This window comes from Kogia breviceps, chromosome 18 (assembly GCF_026419965.1).
Source record: "Kogia breviceps isolate mKogBre1 chromosome 18, mKogBre1 haplotype 1, whole genome shotgun sequence".
NCBI lineage: Eukaryota > Metazoa > Chordata > Mammalia > Artiodactyla > Physeteridae > Kogia > Kogia breviceps.
The window spans coordinates 30,440,484-30,456,925 of NC_081327.1; the positions used below are offsets into that span (position 1 = coordinate 30,440,484).

Sequence of the window (16,442 nt, forward strand, 5' to 3'; positions counted from 1 at the left end):
TCTGGATCCTGCCCCAGCGGGCTGTGCCCACCCTCTGCCAGGCAGCCTGCAGTCCGGCCCCAGGACACGTGTCGTGCGGGGGGCGCCGGTGGAAGCAACTTGGTCACTGACGCAACACACCACACTCATGCTAGAAAAAGCTGGCACTTTTTATTAATGGTGGGTGACTAATAAATACATTACGGCAGCCAATAAATTATTACAATGACTAGAGATTTATTAAACCAACGAGTCACTCTTCTTACAAAATTACAGTTAATATGGGGTGGGTGGTGCTGGGGTCAGGAAGTGGGACCACAGCATCTAAGGGGGGTTTGCTAAGGAAGGAGGGGGCGCCCAAGCCCACCTCTGCCGGGGATGGGGAGGGGAAGAGGCACAGGGCACAGAGGGCGCAGGGACTGAGACAGAGGGACCAGGAAGTGGAGGGCCTGGCTGCTCAGGGAGGCCGCGGGGACGGGCCGGGGAGGAAAGGATGGGCCACAGGAGGGGTGGTGCCTCTGAGCAGCTGGCTCTGCCGGGGATGGGCTGTGGGTTCACACTAGTGCCCTGGGCGGGCCTTCCTTCTGTCTCTGCCCCGAGCAGGCCCTCCCCTTGATGGGGGGCCTTCATCTGGTTGGGGGTACAGCGTGTCTGGAGCCCCCAAGGGAAGGCCCCACTTGGCTCCAGGGAAAGAGGGCTGAGGACTCACCTCGCTGGGGGCGGGCAGTGGGGGGCAGCAGCTCACACCCGGGCCCTGATCCTGGTCTGGATGTTGTGTCCTGTCTCACTGCTCTGCACTGCTGGACCCTCCACTCTGTAGGCTTGTCGGTTGACAAGGGGGCGTTGTCTGGAGGGTGCTGGCTTTTGGCACCCAAGACTGAATCTCTGATGGCCACGGAGCCAGAGCCTCAAGCCTCAGTACCTGAGAACTGCCAGTTTGTGCCTGAAGGCTTCCGGAAGGCTCGGGGAAGGGCAGAGGCCGCCCGAAGAGGACCTTGTGCACCAGACTTCTCAAAAAGGGGGCCGGGCAGGACACTACCTGGTCTGGAGGGAAGAGGCTGAGGCCTGGATCGCGGTGGATTTACTCACCAAGAGGGCTGAAGAGTGTACTAGGTTGTGCCAAGGGAAGAGGGGAAGGAGCCAGGAATGATGCAGGCCAGAGAGGAGAACCTGCAGAATCAGCCAGTGGGGCAGAGACCGTCACAGGGTTAGGTGGAGGCAGTGGGATATTCTCTCCCCTTGCAGGACTCACCCTGGCAGAGGTGAGCTAGGTGAGCCAACTCCTGGGTGTTCCGTGTTGGGGGTTTAAGGACCCTGGTCATGGGGGCTCTGGGTAGGGAGGGCAGTCGTGGAGGGCAGGGGTGCCTCCAGCTCCCATCAGTGAGGCGGAACTGGACTCGGGGGAGAGGCCGGGAGGAGAGCTGCCTCCTGACACCAGATCCGGTGCTGGCCGTCTGCCTGGGCTGTGCCCACCGCCCCATGGTAGGAGCATGTGGCCATGGGTCCTCAGGTTCTGCTGGGACCAGAGAGGAGAGAAAGGGCCAGGGCACCAGGCATCTAGGGCTCCAGGCAAGGGGGCCACAGAACCAGAATGTCAGAACTGTTGGTGCGCTGTCTGCTCAGGGCTGGAGCAGACCCTGCACCCTCCTCAGGCCAGAGTCCACAGGCTCCATAGAGCTCTTCCTTGGGCCTCGGGCACTGCCCCCTCCAGGCAGGCTGGAGAGCCTTGGGGGCCTCTCTCAGTTCTTGGTGGGAAGGCCAAGACCTGGCTCTTGTGAGGGCAACTGGTACTGGGCACAGAACCTGCCCAAAGGCATCTAGACGGCAGGCATAAGTTTCACGGGTCTGGTAAAGGCACCCCTCCTAGAGATCAGTCTCCCTAAACTAGAGGCATGCAGAGAGTCAAAGCATGGCCTCTTTGGGGCACACACGGGGCCACTGTGGAAAAGAGAATCACCCACGTCCGGTCACTCATAACATCTCCCCCACACCCACACCCACGACGGAGCCAAAACTCATCTGTCCCCTCAGTCGTTCCTCCCCATGGTGGAGCCACCTGTGACGACGTGGATGGGAGACGCAGGGAACAGGGAAGGAATTTCACCCTGGATACCTGCTCCTTGGGGGCTTCGACTAGACAGCCAAGGACCCCCCCAGGCAGGCCGGGGTCAGAGGGCAAGAGTAGCATAAGCAGCTGAGCAGGGCAGAACATCTGAGAGAGAAAAGGCAGCCCAGGGCACGGAGGGGCAGGAAGGCCCCAAGCACCCCACTCCCCAGCCTCCTAACACGGCAGATGGGGTGGGCTGCTGCCCTGGGCCTGGAGAGCAGGTGAATCCCACCTGCAGGACAAAGGCCTTAGAGGTGGGGCTTGGCCAGTATGCCCTTCTTAGCAGCTGCTTTTGAGTCTGGGGCCACAGGGCAGCGTTAGGGGCACAGATGCCCACACCCAGGGTGGTGCTGCCAGGAAATAACTGCTACTCCTTCAGTGTCGGGCAACATGGCCTGACTGGCCCTGGCTGCCAGTGCAGGACACTGCGGCTGTCGGCTCCAGGGGCCTGTCCTCTGCCACGACCCAGCACCTGGTACGAGGCACAGCACACAACGAGGCAAGCAAAACCGAAATGGAGCTGGGCTGCCTGCTGATCTCCCATGAGGCCAGGGGCAGCAGCAAGACAGCCAGGTGGGGTGGGGCTCACCCCAGCGGCACCCACCCCTGCAGGCGTCTGGCACTAGGAAAGGTGCCCTGGGTCTCCCATGCACTACCCAGAGTTCCGGGTCCGTTGGAAACGAGAAGCCCAGAGCTCCTGCCTGCAGGGCAGTCAGGGGCTGCGCTGGGAGGGCAGGGGTCCTGGCTGGCCCAGGACTGGGCAGAGCCCAGAGCAGCTGCTGGAGGAGCAGAGGGCTTGAGGAGGGAGCCAGAGGCCCCTCAGGGGCGGCCCCTCTCCTCCTGTGGGCACATCTGGCTCCCCAGGCAAAGCTGCCATCCAAGCACACAGGGTCTGCCTGGGGTGTTGGCTGGTGGCATCCGCCAATGCGAGGCGCCCAGGAGAGAGAGAAAGAGGTGTGTTTGTTGTCCAAGGTCAGCCAGGGCCTGGGTCACCAGGAGGAGTCACCCCACCCTTTTCTCCTCAGGGATCTCTACAGCAAAGCCCCGCTGCGTGTGTGTGTGAGCGAGCCAGGCTGCGCCCCTCACAGAACACACAGTATGATGGGCCCGTCCGTCTGCCCTCCTCTGCCCCCGGGGGCTGGCGGGACCCCAAGGGCTGTGGGCAAACTCCGATTTCTTCACCAAGGCAGAAGGAAACTGAGATGCTGGCTACAGGGGCCGTGCCCACACTTCCCCTGGGCCTCCTCAACTACAGAACCTCCAGTCCCCAGGCCCCCTGCTGCCCCAGCTGGTTTGCGTTGGATTCGCCATGAATTTGGGAAGAAAAAGCACGTCTGCTCACACTCCAGAGCGGCCGCCCGAGCCCCAGATGACAGGAGAAGTAGATAAGCCACCCTGGGGCCTGCAAAGACCGGGTGGGAGGCCCCCATCCCAGTCAACGCAAGAACCACTTCCCCTGGCCTCCCCTCCCCCACCACCTCTTCCCCACCTCCATCCAGGCACCACGGGACTCAACCCCGCCGACCATCTACCACATGCCTTTGCAAGAAGTCGGTCTCAGAAGCATTTCTAGACCTGTGAGGAGTCAGGGTGGGGGTTCCCCAGGAGGGCACTGGGGAGCCCCAGAGGTGTGAAGGGAGGGAGGTCCAGAGAAGGAAGGACTGGCGTCCAGGGCTGAGGTCCAGGGGGAGGAGGAGGGAGGCACTCGCCGAGGCCCACACGCGGTTGGTGGCCTGGTCCCACCCTGGCCTTTGGTGACGGAGCTGCCCTCAACCAGAGACCCCAAGAGAAGCTGAGCAGCGGCTCCCACTGCGCCCCCTCCGGCCAGCACGCCGCCCCACCACCTGCACAGCTTCGGAGACAGGAGGGGACCCTGGGACCTCAAGCGTGAACCACTGCATGTAGAGCACGCCCATCCTGGCCCAGATGGCGGCGTGGCCCCCGTACGCCTCTCCCCCGGGGAGACTACCCAGCGATGGCGCAGAGGCCAGCGGGCTGTCTCGGCAGGTGTGGGCACTCAGCGCCCCCGCCAGCCCCGTTACCACGTGTTCTGGTGTCTGGGGTGGGGGAGGCCGTGGAGGGCGCCTCCTCTTCCCGGCTCGGTGCCAGCTGCCGGTGCCCCCTTGTCCAGGGCAGGGGTGGGGTGGCAGGCTGGGCAGGGTGGTGGGCAGCTGGGTGGCGAGGCCAGGGCTCAGTAGAGGCCACAGCCCCGAAGGTTTTTGGCGATGATGACGTCCGTCACGGCGTCAAAGACAAACTGGATGTTGTTGGTGTCAGTGGCACAGGTGATGTGGGTGTAGATCTCCTTGTGGGCCGACTTGTTCTTGCTCTCGTACTGTGCCTGTATGTAAGCCACGGCTTCCGTGAAGGTGCTGGGGCCTGCAGGAGAGACCAGGTTAGGAGCTGGTGAGGCGAGGCCCCCACCTGGGTGCCAGTCAGGCCACGGGCTGGGGAGCGGACACCGAGGGCCTCTCAGTGACAACCCTACAGGAGAAACCTGACGACAGCTCAGCTCGATCAACAGTGGGTCATGAAACCCATCCTTGGTCCACATCCAGTTTAAAACCATTGACAGAAACGAGAGGTCAAACCTCACTGGGCCTCACCTGTACTAAGGGTGGACACTGTTTCATGGAACTCCTGTTTCTTTTCATAGACGCATGTACGGGCTCCTGATGCAAACATTCTCTCTTCCTGTGGGTCCTGCCCGAAGAAATCTGAACCAGCCCTCACACAGGTGCAGAAGTCTGCGCCAGCCCCTGCAGGCTGTCCTCTCCTGGCTGTGACTCCTCGGAGTGGGCAGGGACGCCACCTCCCTTGGCTGTTGCTGGGCAAGGTGGGTGGAAACTGTGCCGCACCTGGGAGCCGCCCTGGCCTCCTTCCTCTCATCGCCCCACCCTCCTTCCTTCCCCCTTCCTTCTTCTCATGTTCATCCTCCAGGGATTAAGAACTGTCTGGCTTGCTGACTTGTTGCCTTCCTTGCTGCCATATCACTCTGTCCCTGGTGAGCCCAGGGAGAGGGGTTTCCAGGAGAGCAGCTGCTGTTTAGGGAGGAACAGAACATGACTCCTGGCTTTGCCCTGAAGCCTCCACAGGCTCCAGGAACCCCAGCCCAGGCCCAGGCCCAGGCAGGGCTGTCACAACCCACTGAGGGAGGGAGGGAGGGGGGCTGGACTTCAGAGCCACAGAGCCACACTGGGGTGGCTGCTTTGCAGGCTGGAAGCCCAGGGGTGGCATGCCTGCGGGGGCGGGACGGACCCAGCCCCTTGGCACATGGGCACAGGCCACCAGGCCTGGCCTTGAGGGTCTACCTAAATCTGGGCCGGAGGTGAGGGAGAGGGTCCCTGGGACCTCGTCAGCACCAAACGGCCTTGGTGACTGACTCACCTTGCTTCTTTCTGATGCACCATGGGCCACAGCCCAGGTCACCTAGGGCGGGATCCACAGACCCCCAATTCAGATACGGCTAAAAGGAGAGACTGACTGATGGGTGCTGAGCCCGGCCCACCTCTGGCTGCATGCTGCTGGGGCCTGACCCAAGGGGCAGGCAGCCTGATCTCAAGGAAGGGGAGACAAAGAGTGAGCTGTGCTGCTTGTCCGGCTCCAAGCGATGGCCCCCATGTCCACTCTCGGGGAACTGGGGTTCAGCCTGGAGGCTTACCTAGCAGGCCTACCTTGTTGGGACTCTGTCTGTCCTTGTGCTCTCCAGGCCGGGGGGCTGGTCAAGCTGGGGATGTCTGCTTTTGCTTCTATTCTCCTCTCTGACCAGGCCCTGGCCATCCTGAAGAGCCAGTGAGCCTGTGGGCTATTCCAGGCACCCTGCTGCTCCATGGGGGCCCTGGCCAGGCTGCCAACCCACCCACAGTCAGGTAAACCCACGGCAACATTAACAGAGGTGGCCTCCGTCATCCTCAGCACCCTCCGCAGGGAGGCCCTGGTCTCTGCTGCTCGTGAAGCTCTCTCATGTTCAATAGGCCATTTGAATCGTATTAACTACCTGTATGGGGGTGCTGTCATGATACTTTTTAGTATCACAGTCATAAGAGCAATAGCAAATGTTTAGTGAGCCCTTACTATGCAACAACTGCCATGCTAAGCCCTCCATGCTTCTTAGCTCCCTTTGTCCTCTGGCAACTCTGGGAGGGAGGGTGGATAAGCACAGTGATTGTTCCCAATTCACAGACATAGAAACGGAGGCTCCGAGAGGTTATGTAACCTGCTGTGAGTGGCAGAGTGGGGGCGCGAACCTCGGGCTGTCTGACTCAAAGCCCCGATCTTCAACCCCATCATCATCTTGGTATTGCCATTTTCCTGATAAGCTTTATTTACAGATGACCAAGCTGAGGTCCAGAGGCTGCCGAGATCACACAGCTCGTTAAGTGGCAGAGCCAGGATTCCAGCCCTGCTTCCCCTGACCAGGACACCCCAGCTGGCTGCCCCACCCCCTCACAACAGCACCTTGTGGGGAAGGGAGGGGACCCGCCTTCGGTTTTGTGTTGGATGCTCCAGGGCAGAATCTGGTGTGTCCGCAGAGCATGGTGAAGGGGGACTGAGCTCCCTCAGGAGCTGGTGTGGCCCGAGCGGCTGTGTGGCCCCTGCGGCCCCCGTGGGGAGTGGCAGCCTCTACCTGTGTACTCAGGAAAGCAGATGGTTAGCGGGGACTTCTTGATCTTCTCTTCGAATATGTCCTTCTTGTTAAGAAACAGGATGATGGACGTGTCCGTGAACCACTTGTTGTTGCAGATGCTGTCGAAGAGCTTCAGTGATTCGTGCATGCGGTTCTGCAACAGAGTGGAGAGGCAAGTGAGGGCTGGCGGTGCCTGAGGCCCTGACCCACCGCGGCCAGTGACAAAGCGGGACAAGCCAAGGGAAGGTCCACCAACACGGCTGAATGCACCACCAGGGACAGAGACAGGAGGATCCACAAGGACAAGGACATGGTCCCTGCTGCATTCCACACGCAGGTGGGGGGGTGGAACAGGGCACAGGGTGGGGAACGCTGCCCCCCCCCCATTGAAGAGGGCTGTCCCGGGCCAGGGCAGCGAGGTCACCGGAGGGGACTCTAGCCCATGGAAAGGACATGCACCATGCACGCTGGGGCAGGGGCCGTGCCACCATCCACATGTCCACATGGGACCTTGGGCATGCAGATTTCTCTACTGGGGTCTCATTTGGTTTCGCCAGCAGGGGTGGGAGGGTGCACGCATTCAGTTGGGAAACATTAACCGAGGACCAAGAGATCCTCGAATTAATCCAGAGTTGGAAGCAGACACCAGGAGGACAGCGTCAGGGGAGTGATCTTGCTGTGGCCTTGGTGTGGTTGGAGACTGGGTGGGTTGGCTGGGCCATGGGGCGGCTCTGGGTGAGCTGCTTATCGAGGCTGGTTTCCCGGTAGAGGGGCCAGAAGAACCCCAAGATGAAAGCCAGCAAAACAGATGAAAACAGAGAGGAAGATAAAAACCCAGCAGAAAACATGAGAGAAAGAAAGAGAAAAAAAAAAGCAAAAACCAAAATTGGTTCAACCGGTCTTGGGCCAGGAAGTCAAAGCCTGTCCCTCCGGAGGCCCCCATGCAGGCTCTGGAGGCCACGGCCACGCTGGGGCTGTGGACTGCGTGGCTGGAGATGGAAGGCGAGGGTGGGGAGGACCAGCCTAAGCCGAGTGGCTGGTGAGGAGTGTGGAACGTGGGAGTGGGGGGCAGGCTTCACAGCAAAGTCACCCGGCGGTGCCCTGGGAACCTGCTGCTTTCAACTCTTAGCTGATGGTATCAACTGGAAGGAGGCGCTTCATACCTGCCCGACTTGGAGGGTCTCTCAGAATCTGCTCATGGTTTTGGCCTTGGTTTGGCAAGTTAAGGCCCTGCAGGTGGCGGTGATGGCACTGGTGCTGAGAAGTTGTGGCAGGTGAGGCCCGGGGCCGCTGGGGTCCGGGCTGCAGCGGGCAGGGTGGCCAGCCGGTGGGAGGGCAGCCACTAGCCCCAGGGGTCCTGGCTGAGCTCCAGGAGACTCCAGACACCTTTCTCTCAGGCAGCCCCAATTTTTGCCCCAGGCTTGGGAGGGAGGGGCAGGGCCGACCGGAGAGGAAGGTGGAGGACCAAGGACTGGTCAGCAGGGTGGAGCTCTTGCCTCACGGGGGCAGAGCGTCCTCGTCCCACAGCTTGTCCTTGAGCCGTGTGCCTGGACAGAGCCATCCCACAGCTGCCGTCTGCTGAGTGGAGAGTCCTGAGGGCAGGCACTCTTGCAGCTCCGAGCCCGCTGGTCCTCACAGCCACCCAGAGGCTGCTCTGCCACAGGCTCCATTTTACAGAGGAGGAGGTGGAGCGGCTGCCACACTCACCGGTGGGAGAGGGCGGGGCTAGACCGCGGGCCACATCCGCCCGGACCCCCAGCTGCCCAACGCTGCCGCCTGGCCCTGGACACACAGGCGTTTTGCTCAGCTCTACGGCGCTGTTCTTGCTGTCACCGTGGCAATGAGCCGCCTTTGTGGGCTCTTATTAGGTGGTAAAGCCAACTCCCGCTCCCTGGAGGGGCTGCTGATCTTTCCTGGGTGGACAGAGCCCCAGGAAGAGCCTGCTCCTGGCTGTGGCCCCACGTGCTGTTACTTCCCCAAGGTCCTCTGCTCCAGCCCTTGTGAAGAAGGGCAGGGAAATGGGGGAGAAGGAGGGAGGTGGGAGAGAGACAGTAAAGGCAGGAAGGCGAGAAGGAAGGTGCCCCAGGCCGGGCCCTGCTCCGGAGCGAGGGCTGCCTGGGCAAGCAGACCAGAGAGGCCATCTGAGGGTGAGGCTTGGCACCCGCCCGTGTTTACTGGAGACCTGAGGGCCATGGAGCTTGGGACCCTGTGGCTGCCAGACCCGTCCCCCTGCTCTGCCTTGTGCTTCAGAGGTGAGTGCGAGCCCTTGCCCCAGGGCTGATGGGCCTGGGACTTGGGATTGAGCTGAGTGGGTCCCCGGGGAGAGGCGTGGGACCCTCGACACCCCAGTGCTTCAGTTTCTTTGAAACCCATGGCAGGATCAGCTTTTTGCTCACTGCACCAGCCCTGCTTCCCACTCCCAAGCGCTGCAGGAAAAGATGAGCCACCTGGATCTCAGACCACGTGAGTGGCCAAGTGGACCATGAACAGTGGGTCCAAAAGGAGAGTCAACAACGGACCACTGAGAGACGTGCCGGGGCAGTCCCTGCACGCGGGTGCCTTGTGGGGGCAGCAGGAGCCGACCTTTGGGGCTTTGGGGTGGTCAGTGGGTCCAGGTCTGGTGATCTTAGACGCCACAGCCAGCTGAGGCCACTGAGAATGATTACGGCGTTACCAGAAAGAGCTGCACAGCTGGGGCCCCAGAGACTCTCCCTGGAACAAGGCAGGGCTTGGGGGGCTTTGCTGATGCCTAACTCAGGAGTGTACCTGGGACTGAAGGAGAAAGGGCAAGGGGGACAAGCCAGCACATGGCGCAAGTCCAGTTCACCCACCCGGCCAGCGGCCCTGGCCCCAATCTTCCCACAGCCTCATTGCTGCATAAGCCCTGCAGGACGGCGGCTCCTCCTCCCCACAGCACTGCACCCCAAAGCTCAGCAGATGTTTGCAGCAGTCCCGAGGGACCAGCAGGCAGGACTGATGAGGAGACAGGCCCAGAGAGAAGACAGGCCTTGCTCAAGGCCCACTGTGACAAGCCCAACCCCAAACCCTCAGTTCCAGGGCTCTGTGCCTGCTTCACACAGCAGGAGCTAATGATCGCCAAAGGTGTGACCCCACAGCCCAGGAGCCCTACCGCGGCAGGTGCTTGTCTCCGGAGAACCTGTGGTGCGCCGGGCCAGTGCTCGGCTTTCCCTGCGGGCTCTGCAGCAGGCCCACCTCTCCATGGGCAGCTCAGTGGGCCCCCAGCTCAGCACAATCCCCGGTGACAATACAACCACCAGCTCGGCACTGCTGTGCCAGAAACGGTTCCAAGTACTTATCGCGGATTCTCACTCCATTGCCAAGGCCCCACCAGGCAGGTACTATGGTTACACCCTTTTGACAGCGGACAGTAACCGAGGCAGAGAGAGTGCTGCCTGAATTCAGCAGCAAACCAGGCCCAGGCCCACCCCAGGCCCAGAGAAAGGCCACGCCCTCTCCAGGTGAGGGCCCCCCTCTGAAGCCAGCCTGGCAGTTCTCTGAGGCCCCAGACTGAAGACGCTTTGACAGGAGGTGGGAACCTGGGCTGGCGTCCTCCAGGGGAGGGGCCCGCGCCCCCACTGTCACTCGCCCACATGCCATGTCCCGTGGCCCTGCCGGCTGCCAGCCCCGTCCACTGCTCAGGGAGGGCCGTGAGGGCCAAGAACTGCTATTTCCGTCTTACATACATTCTTGCTCAACGGCACCCTGATTTCGTTTAGGATTTGCTTAATTTGGTTCTGGCCTGACGGCCTCTGTGACTCTTGCTGAATTTATTAAAGAGGCACGTACTGCCTGAGACCCCGAGTCTGCAGAGACGTTTGTCACCAGTCTGCATGCAGCCTCTGAGCAGGGCAGCCTGTGGCTGCCTTTACTGCATCGGCATCACGAGGCGTTTGCCCCACAACGAAGTCAGAAGAGGGAGCCCGGGCAGGGCCTGGCCGACAACGGAACCCCCGGCCACCGCGGCCAGCCCCACCTGAGAGCTGCCTTGGGCCACTAAGGCCAGGCAGCCCAGGGCCACTCACCGTGGTCTCGTCTTCGTGGAGCACCTGGTCATAGCCGCTGAGTGCGACGCAGAAGATGATGGCCGTGACGTCCTCGAAGCAGTGAATCCACTTCTTGCGTTCAGATCGTTGGCCCCCGACGTCGAACAGCCTGCAGGGGAGACAGGGAAGCTGGATGTGGTGGGCGGTGGGGCCCCGGACGGTGTGAGGACGCTGGTCAAGCAGGAGGTGGAGGGGAGGGGGCTGCACACGCAACGAGCCTGCCAAGGAGCCTCACTCCAGGTGCTCAGGGCTGACTGCTGTGTCCCCGGGGCAGGGTGGCCATCACTGCTTCTGCCCCATGACTAGGCTGTGCTCCCACACAGAGACTCGAAGACCTGCCCTTGCATCTCAGGACTTTTACTAACGCCCCTGCAAGGTTCCCGAGAAACACCTCTGCGAGGTCCCCCTTTCAGGGTAACACGCACATCCTGCCCCTGGCTTTCTGAGAGTGTCTGTTCATGTCTGTGGGCTGTGAAAACTCCAGAGCAGCCCAGGAGCGAGGGAGTCAGGCAGGGATCGTCACCTGCTACGTGGAGGGACAGTGAGGCACCAAGGGGTTAAGTGCCCAGGGTCCCGGCAGGAGTTGGTGTGGTAGAGGTGGGGTGAGACCCAGGTCTGTTTGCAGACAAAGCCTCTGCTCTGTGCCTCCCCTCCCTCTCCCCCTCTCAGATACCATCCCCCAGGGGGCAGGAGGGCCATGGGGGGAGACTGTGGCAGGTGCGGCTTGGTTCCTGGAAGGAAGAGGTCAACCTCACACCTAACGCCCTGAATGAAGGTCCACTGCCTCCTAGGCCTGGGAGGTCTGCTGGCACACAGCTGCCGGGGTGGGCTGGGCCCTGACCTCCCGACAGAGGATAGTAACCGCAGGCAGAGCCCAGAGTGGGGCTGGAACAAGGAAACAGGCCTTGTACTCGTCCCATCACCACCTCCCTTGGATCCTGCTTCCCCATCTGAAATGCTGGGCATAGGCTGATGGTCTCTGTGGCCCCTCCACAGCGCTTATGCTCAGACTCTGCAGGCCGGGCAGCCCCAAGCCCAGCCCTGCATCCTCTGGCCCCGAGGGCTGAGGGGGGAGAGACTGGAGAGAGTAAGGGGCAAGAGGCACCTTGTGGGGCCTCAGTGCCCATCACTGCACTCCCCAGGTTCAGGGGAGGCCTAGAGGCCCGTGTGCCCAGTGAGGCTTGTGCGGCCCTGAGGAGATAGAGACAGAACTTCAACGCCCTCTGTCTCAGTGGGAGTGGGCAGGGACTGGGCCATGGGCTGGCCAGGAGTCCTGGAGTCCAGCCCTCCCAGGGCGGGCAGGGGACCAAGAAGCAGCCTTACACAGGCCACTCCTCCTGTTCCACCTGACACCTGGAAACCACACACAGGAGGCAGGTAGGGGCAGGACAGCAGCTCCCAGGCCGCAGTGCATGGAGGCTGCCCCAGGTGGCGCCACAACCTCCAGCAGGGCCTGTTCTGAGGCGCTCAGACCCCTGGACTTGAGCTGTGTTCTGTGCTTTGGGACAGCCTTACTCCTCCCAGGTCTCAGTTTTGTCAAGTGTACCCGGAGAGGGTGGGTCAGCTGATCTCCAAACCCTCTCCAGCTCTGAGAAGACATGGGTCCTGGGGTTGCACACATGTCGCTTGGGTTCACCCACCTTACTCCCCACCCCTCTCACAAGGTGGCCTCCAAGGGGCCACCTAGGTGATCCCCCGTCCTTCCTCCTCCTCCTCCTCAGAAATCACCCAGGGACAGGACTCCCCTCCTTTGTCCGCTTAAATCTTCCCTGTTCCTCAGAGCCCCACTCCAGGACCCCTCTTCCAGGAAGCCTCCCCACTCTCCCCAGTCCCTGAACTTGGTGCAAGAGAGGCACACACACAGGCCCCTTCTCGTATCTAACTGCCTGTCGCAACTCGAACGCTCCCCGAGGCAGGGCAACATCTGGGTGCTCCAGACGAGGGGAGTCTGAGAGGCAGGCTTTGCTCATCTCTTGGCACCCTCGCCAGGACTCGGGAGCCTCCCTGGGCCTCACCTGAAGTGGAGGTTCTTGAATGTGAAGTGGGTTTCTACGATGCCAGTGGTTTTGACCCTGGTTCGGAGGATGTCCTGCTCGGTGGGCTGGTAGTCGGCAGCCCCGATCCGATCCAGGCTGTCCAGGTAGCTGGGGACGGCAACACACAGGGGACCATAGACCAGGTGCTAGGCACTGCCTTCCCCGAGAGGCAGTCCTGACCGGGGCTGTGGAATGATGGCACCACCCCGTCCAGGGCCAGGTGTGCGGGGGGCAGCTGAGAAAGAGAAGCTCACGTCCCAGCCGCACGCGCTCAGAGCCTCTGGCTCAGACCGAGGGCTACATGCACGGTTCCAGGCATACTCAGACAAGGCCGAATCTTTAAAGGAGACTACCACGTTTATAATGTGTCGTTTCTTCATCTTAAAATAATGGGCAACAGTTAGGTTCTAGTCTTTATATGCATCATCATGTTTCATCCTTAATTTCCTGAGTTAGATGTACTAGAAAACTTAGGTTTTCTAATGAAAGTGAGTGCCTCGCCCAGCTGTGAGCCAGGGATTGGGATTCCACGTCTTAACAGTTCCCTATGGTGCTTCCCAGAGGCCCTCTGAACCTCCGCCTGCCTCTTCCACGCTCCTGAGGGTTTATCAAGGGGGCCATCGCATTGTCCCATATGGTGCTCCTGGAAGGGAGGCTCAGAGGTCACACAGCCAGGCAGGGGTGGGGCCTTGCTGGGACCCAGGTCCTTGGCCTCAGAGCCCCTCCCACACCACCACTTACTCTGTAGACAGACCAGGCCTCTGCACTTCGCCCGCCCAGGACACACACTGGGAAGGGCTTTAGGGGTCGGTATGGGTTAGGCTTGAACCCCAAGCCAGGTTGGGATCCCGGAAACCAGGAAGGAGGGAGCTCGGTCAGGCTGGCAGGAAGATTCAAGCACCCACAGGGCCAGCCGGGCTACCCATCCCTGTGTGGCGAGAGCCCCATACACAGCCCATGGGAAGCAGCCCTGAGGGCCTGAGTCATGGCACAACATGGGGTCCCAGGCTGCGCATGGAGGGGCTGTGCTTTATCGGCACTTGTCCTGGGACCCGCTGGGGGGCTGGCTCCCCAGCTTGTGGATGTCCACAGGGCTGGGAAGGGTAGACGCCCTCACCGAGGAGGGTGTCCCTTGGTAAACCAATAACCCAGGCTGCCTCAAATCATTGTGAGAGTTCTCCCTAAGGAAATAAAGCCGACGGTGTGTTCCCAGGCTCAGGGAAGGCAAGCTTGAAGCCACACTCTTAGAAAGAGGATACTGCTGGGACTTGAGTGCGGTTCTGCCAGACTCCAAAGCCCGTGCTCTTAAACTGGCCTGCAGGCCTCCTCTCCCCTGTGGAAGGAGAGAGGAAGACGCAGCAGAGCAGACCTGAAAGCTCTGGCTGCTGCAGAGCCTCCTCTCCAGGCCTGTGGGTGTCTGGGCAGTCTTTGGTCTCAGCCTGGAGGGCCCCTCCCAGCCTTTCCCAATCCTACCAAACCCTCTGTGCAGGCCCCTCCCCACGCTCCCACTGCCTCTGCTTAGCAGCTGTGTTGGTTTCAAATCGAGCCTCCTCCTGTCATCTGAAGCTGGAGACGAGGGCTGGGAGCCTCTGGTCTTGGCCCCCATCCCAGTTGGGGAACCCTCCTTTAGACAGACAACCTGGCCCTCTGTCTCTCGGTGCTGGCTGAGCCTCACGCAGGGAGGCGGCCATGGTGTGGGGTGGTGGTAGGGTGAGCACAGTGGACTCTGCACCTGCTGTGTGTACTGTCTGCCGACTGTCCCGGGTGCTGGACAGGTGGGAGGCCGAGGGCGGGGCAGCAGTACGGGCGTGGAAGGGGCTGGGGCCGGTGGGGCAAGGAGGCGTCCTTGCTGAGGTGGGAACCGCTGTGAGGTGTTCTGCCTCGGGTGTCAGGAAGGAAGGAGAAGGGGCTTCTCCTCCTGCCCCCGGAATGAGAAGGAGGCCAGGGAGGTGGGGGGCACAAGCTGACAACAGGGCTCCCAGAGGCCCAGGGGCCGTCACCTGCTTGCTCTGGAGGGGGCCTGACCCTCCAGAAGGAAGGCCAGGTTTTCTAATGGCAACACACAGGGGACATAGACCCCTGTGGCCCCACCTCCCAGAGCCTGTGTTCGTGTGTGTGTGTCTGTGTGTGTGTGTCTGTGTGTGTGTCTGTGTGTGTGTCTGTGTGTGTGTATGAGGTAAGTAACAGATGAGTAAGCTGTACAACATGTCAGGAAGTGGTAAGTGTCAGGAGGAAAGAATCAGGCTATCAGTAAGTGAGGAGGCTGGCTGGGGGCAGCTATTTGATATCAGGTGGCTGGGGAAGGCTTGTCGAGCAGGATGACATTCGAGTGGAGACTGAGGAGGTGAGGGGATGAGCCTCTCATGCCACAGCAGCAGGACCAGGGGGCACAGAGGCCACGACCTCAGTGGAGGAGGAGCCCAGGCTGTAGGTGCTGGACGGGAGGTGGTGGGGAGGCTGAACACGGGGCAGGCACAGGTAGCGGTGAGACTGGAGGGGTGACGAAGGTGAGGGGGACACAGCACGTAGGCCCCTGAGGTCACTGTAAGGACTTAGAATTTCACTCTGGAAGGCTCTGACCAGAAGAGCATTGGAATGATGGCTCTGTAGCTTAAGGAGAGCAGATGGGGAGGGGGGCAGGGAGACCCGAGAGGAGGGAAGGAGAGGACGCTTTGCCAACCAGCGCTGACCTTTAGTGGGGACCTCAGTCTGGGAAAAAATAATCCTACCAAACCACAGAACTACGTTTTATGGCCCATGCTGGGATGTGCTCAGGTTTCTGGGTTTCCAGGACCTGTCTCAGAGCCATCATTCAGAAGGGAAAGGGGAGGGCCAGCCGTGTTCACCCGCCCCCAGCGCATGATGCAGAGAGACCTGGGCACCCTGTCTCCCCGAGAGCCCTGGAGCCTCACTGGTAACATGAGAGGACGGGCCAGCTCCCCAGGGCTGGAAGGGGACATGTGGTGACTGAGGCTCTGGTCCTTGGAGAGACACTCACACAGTCTAGGATGTGAGTGGTGCCCCCCGGAGCTGTGCCAGGCAACAGCCCTATTAGGCCTCTCCTTTCTGTCACAACAAATCTACGTTGAACTGTTTCACATTTCGGGCCTCAGCTCTTGTCAGAAGACGAGATTTAGCAGCTGAAACTACAACAGCAAAGCAACCCTGGACCAGAAAGTGTTTAAGGTCTTTCCGAACCTGACTGCCTGTGGGTCCCGCCCTTGCTCTCCCCGGAGCCCTGTCCCAGAGACGACAGAGAGAGGAGGGCGGGTCTCCTCAGCTTAGCTGGGGGGAGTTGACAAGTACTGACTCAAGTCGTTCATTTCAAGTTATAAAGGTAACCACCAGAAGAACTAAAAATAATCCTGTAAAACTAGCAAAAAACTGGTGGTGAAAGTGGGGAACAGCAAAGGAAGGAAGGAAGGTCTGACTCCCTCAGCTTTCACAGCTGGAGATCATTAAATACAATTTATAGTTGGAGGGTCAGGTTTTTCTGGACATCACTGGGACAAGTAAATGGAGACAGTTAACAGTGGGAGGGCAACAGGCCCGGGAGGAGGATTCACTATCAATTTTATACCTTTCTATATTGTTTAAAAATGTTTTTGCCATGGGTTCATATTATAATT

General features: G+C 60.6%; 1 protein-coding gene across 2 annotated transcripts in view; it reads right to left on the reverse strand.

Moving 5' to 3' along the window:
- Positions 1-16,442, reverse strand: part of GNAO1 (G protein subunit alpha o1) — a 170,765-nt gene that overhangs the window by 8,963 nt on the left and 145,360 nt on the right. Inside the window, exons 5-8 of one of the 2 annotated variants that reach the window (XM_059045710.2) lie at positions 12,793-12,921; positions 10,757-10,886; positions 6,714-6,867; positions 132-4,465 (exon numbers count right to left, since the gene is read on the reverse strand). In XM_059045710.2, coding sequence (XP_058901693.1) covers positions 4,278-4,465; positions 6,714-6,867; positions 10,757-10,886; positions 12,793-12,921 — 601 coding nt within the window. In that variant the 3' untranslated portion in view covers positions 132-4,277. Of the gene's footprint in view, positions 1-131; positions 4,466-6,713; positions 6,868-10,756; positions 10,887-12,792; positions 12,922-16,442 lie in introns of those variants that run through there. The other variant, XM_067019709.1, reaches the window with a different exon arrangement.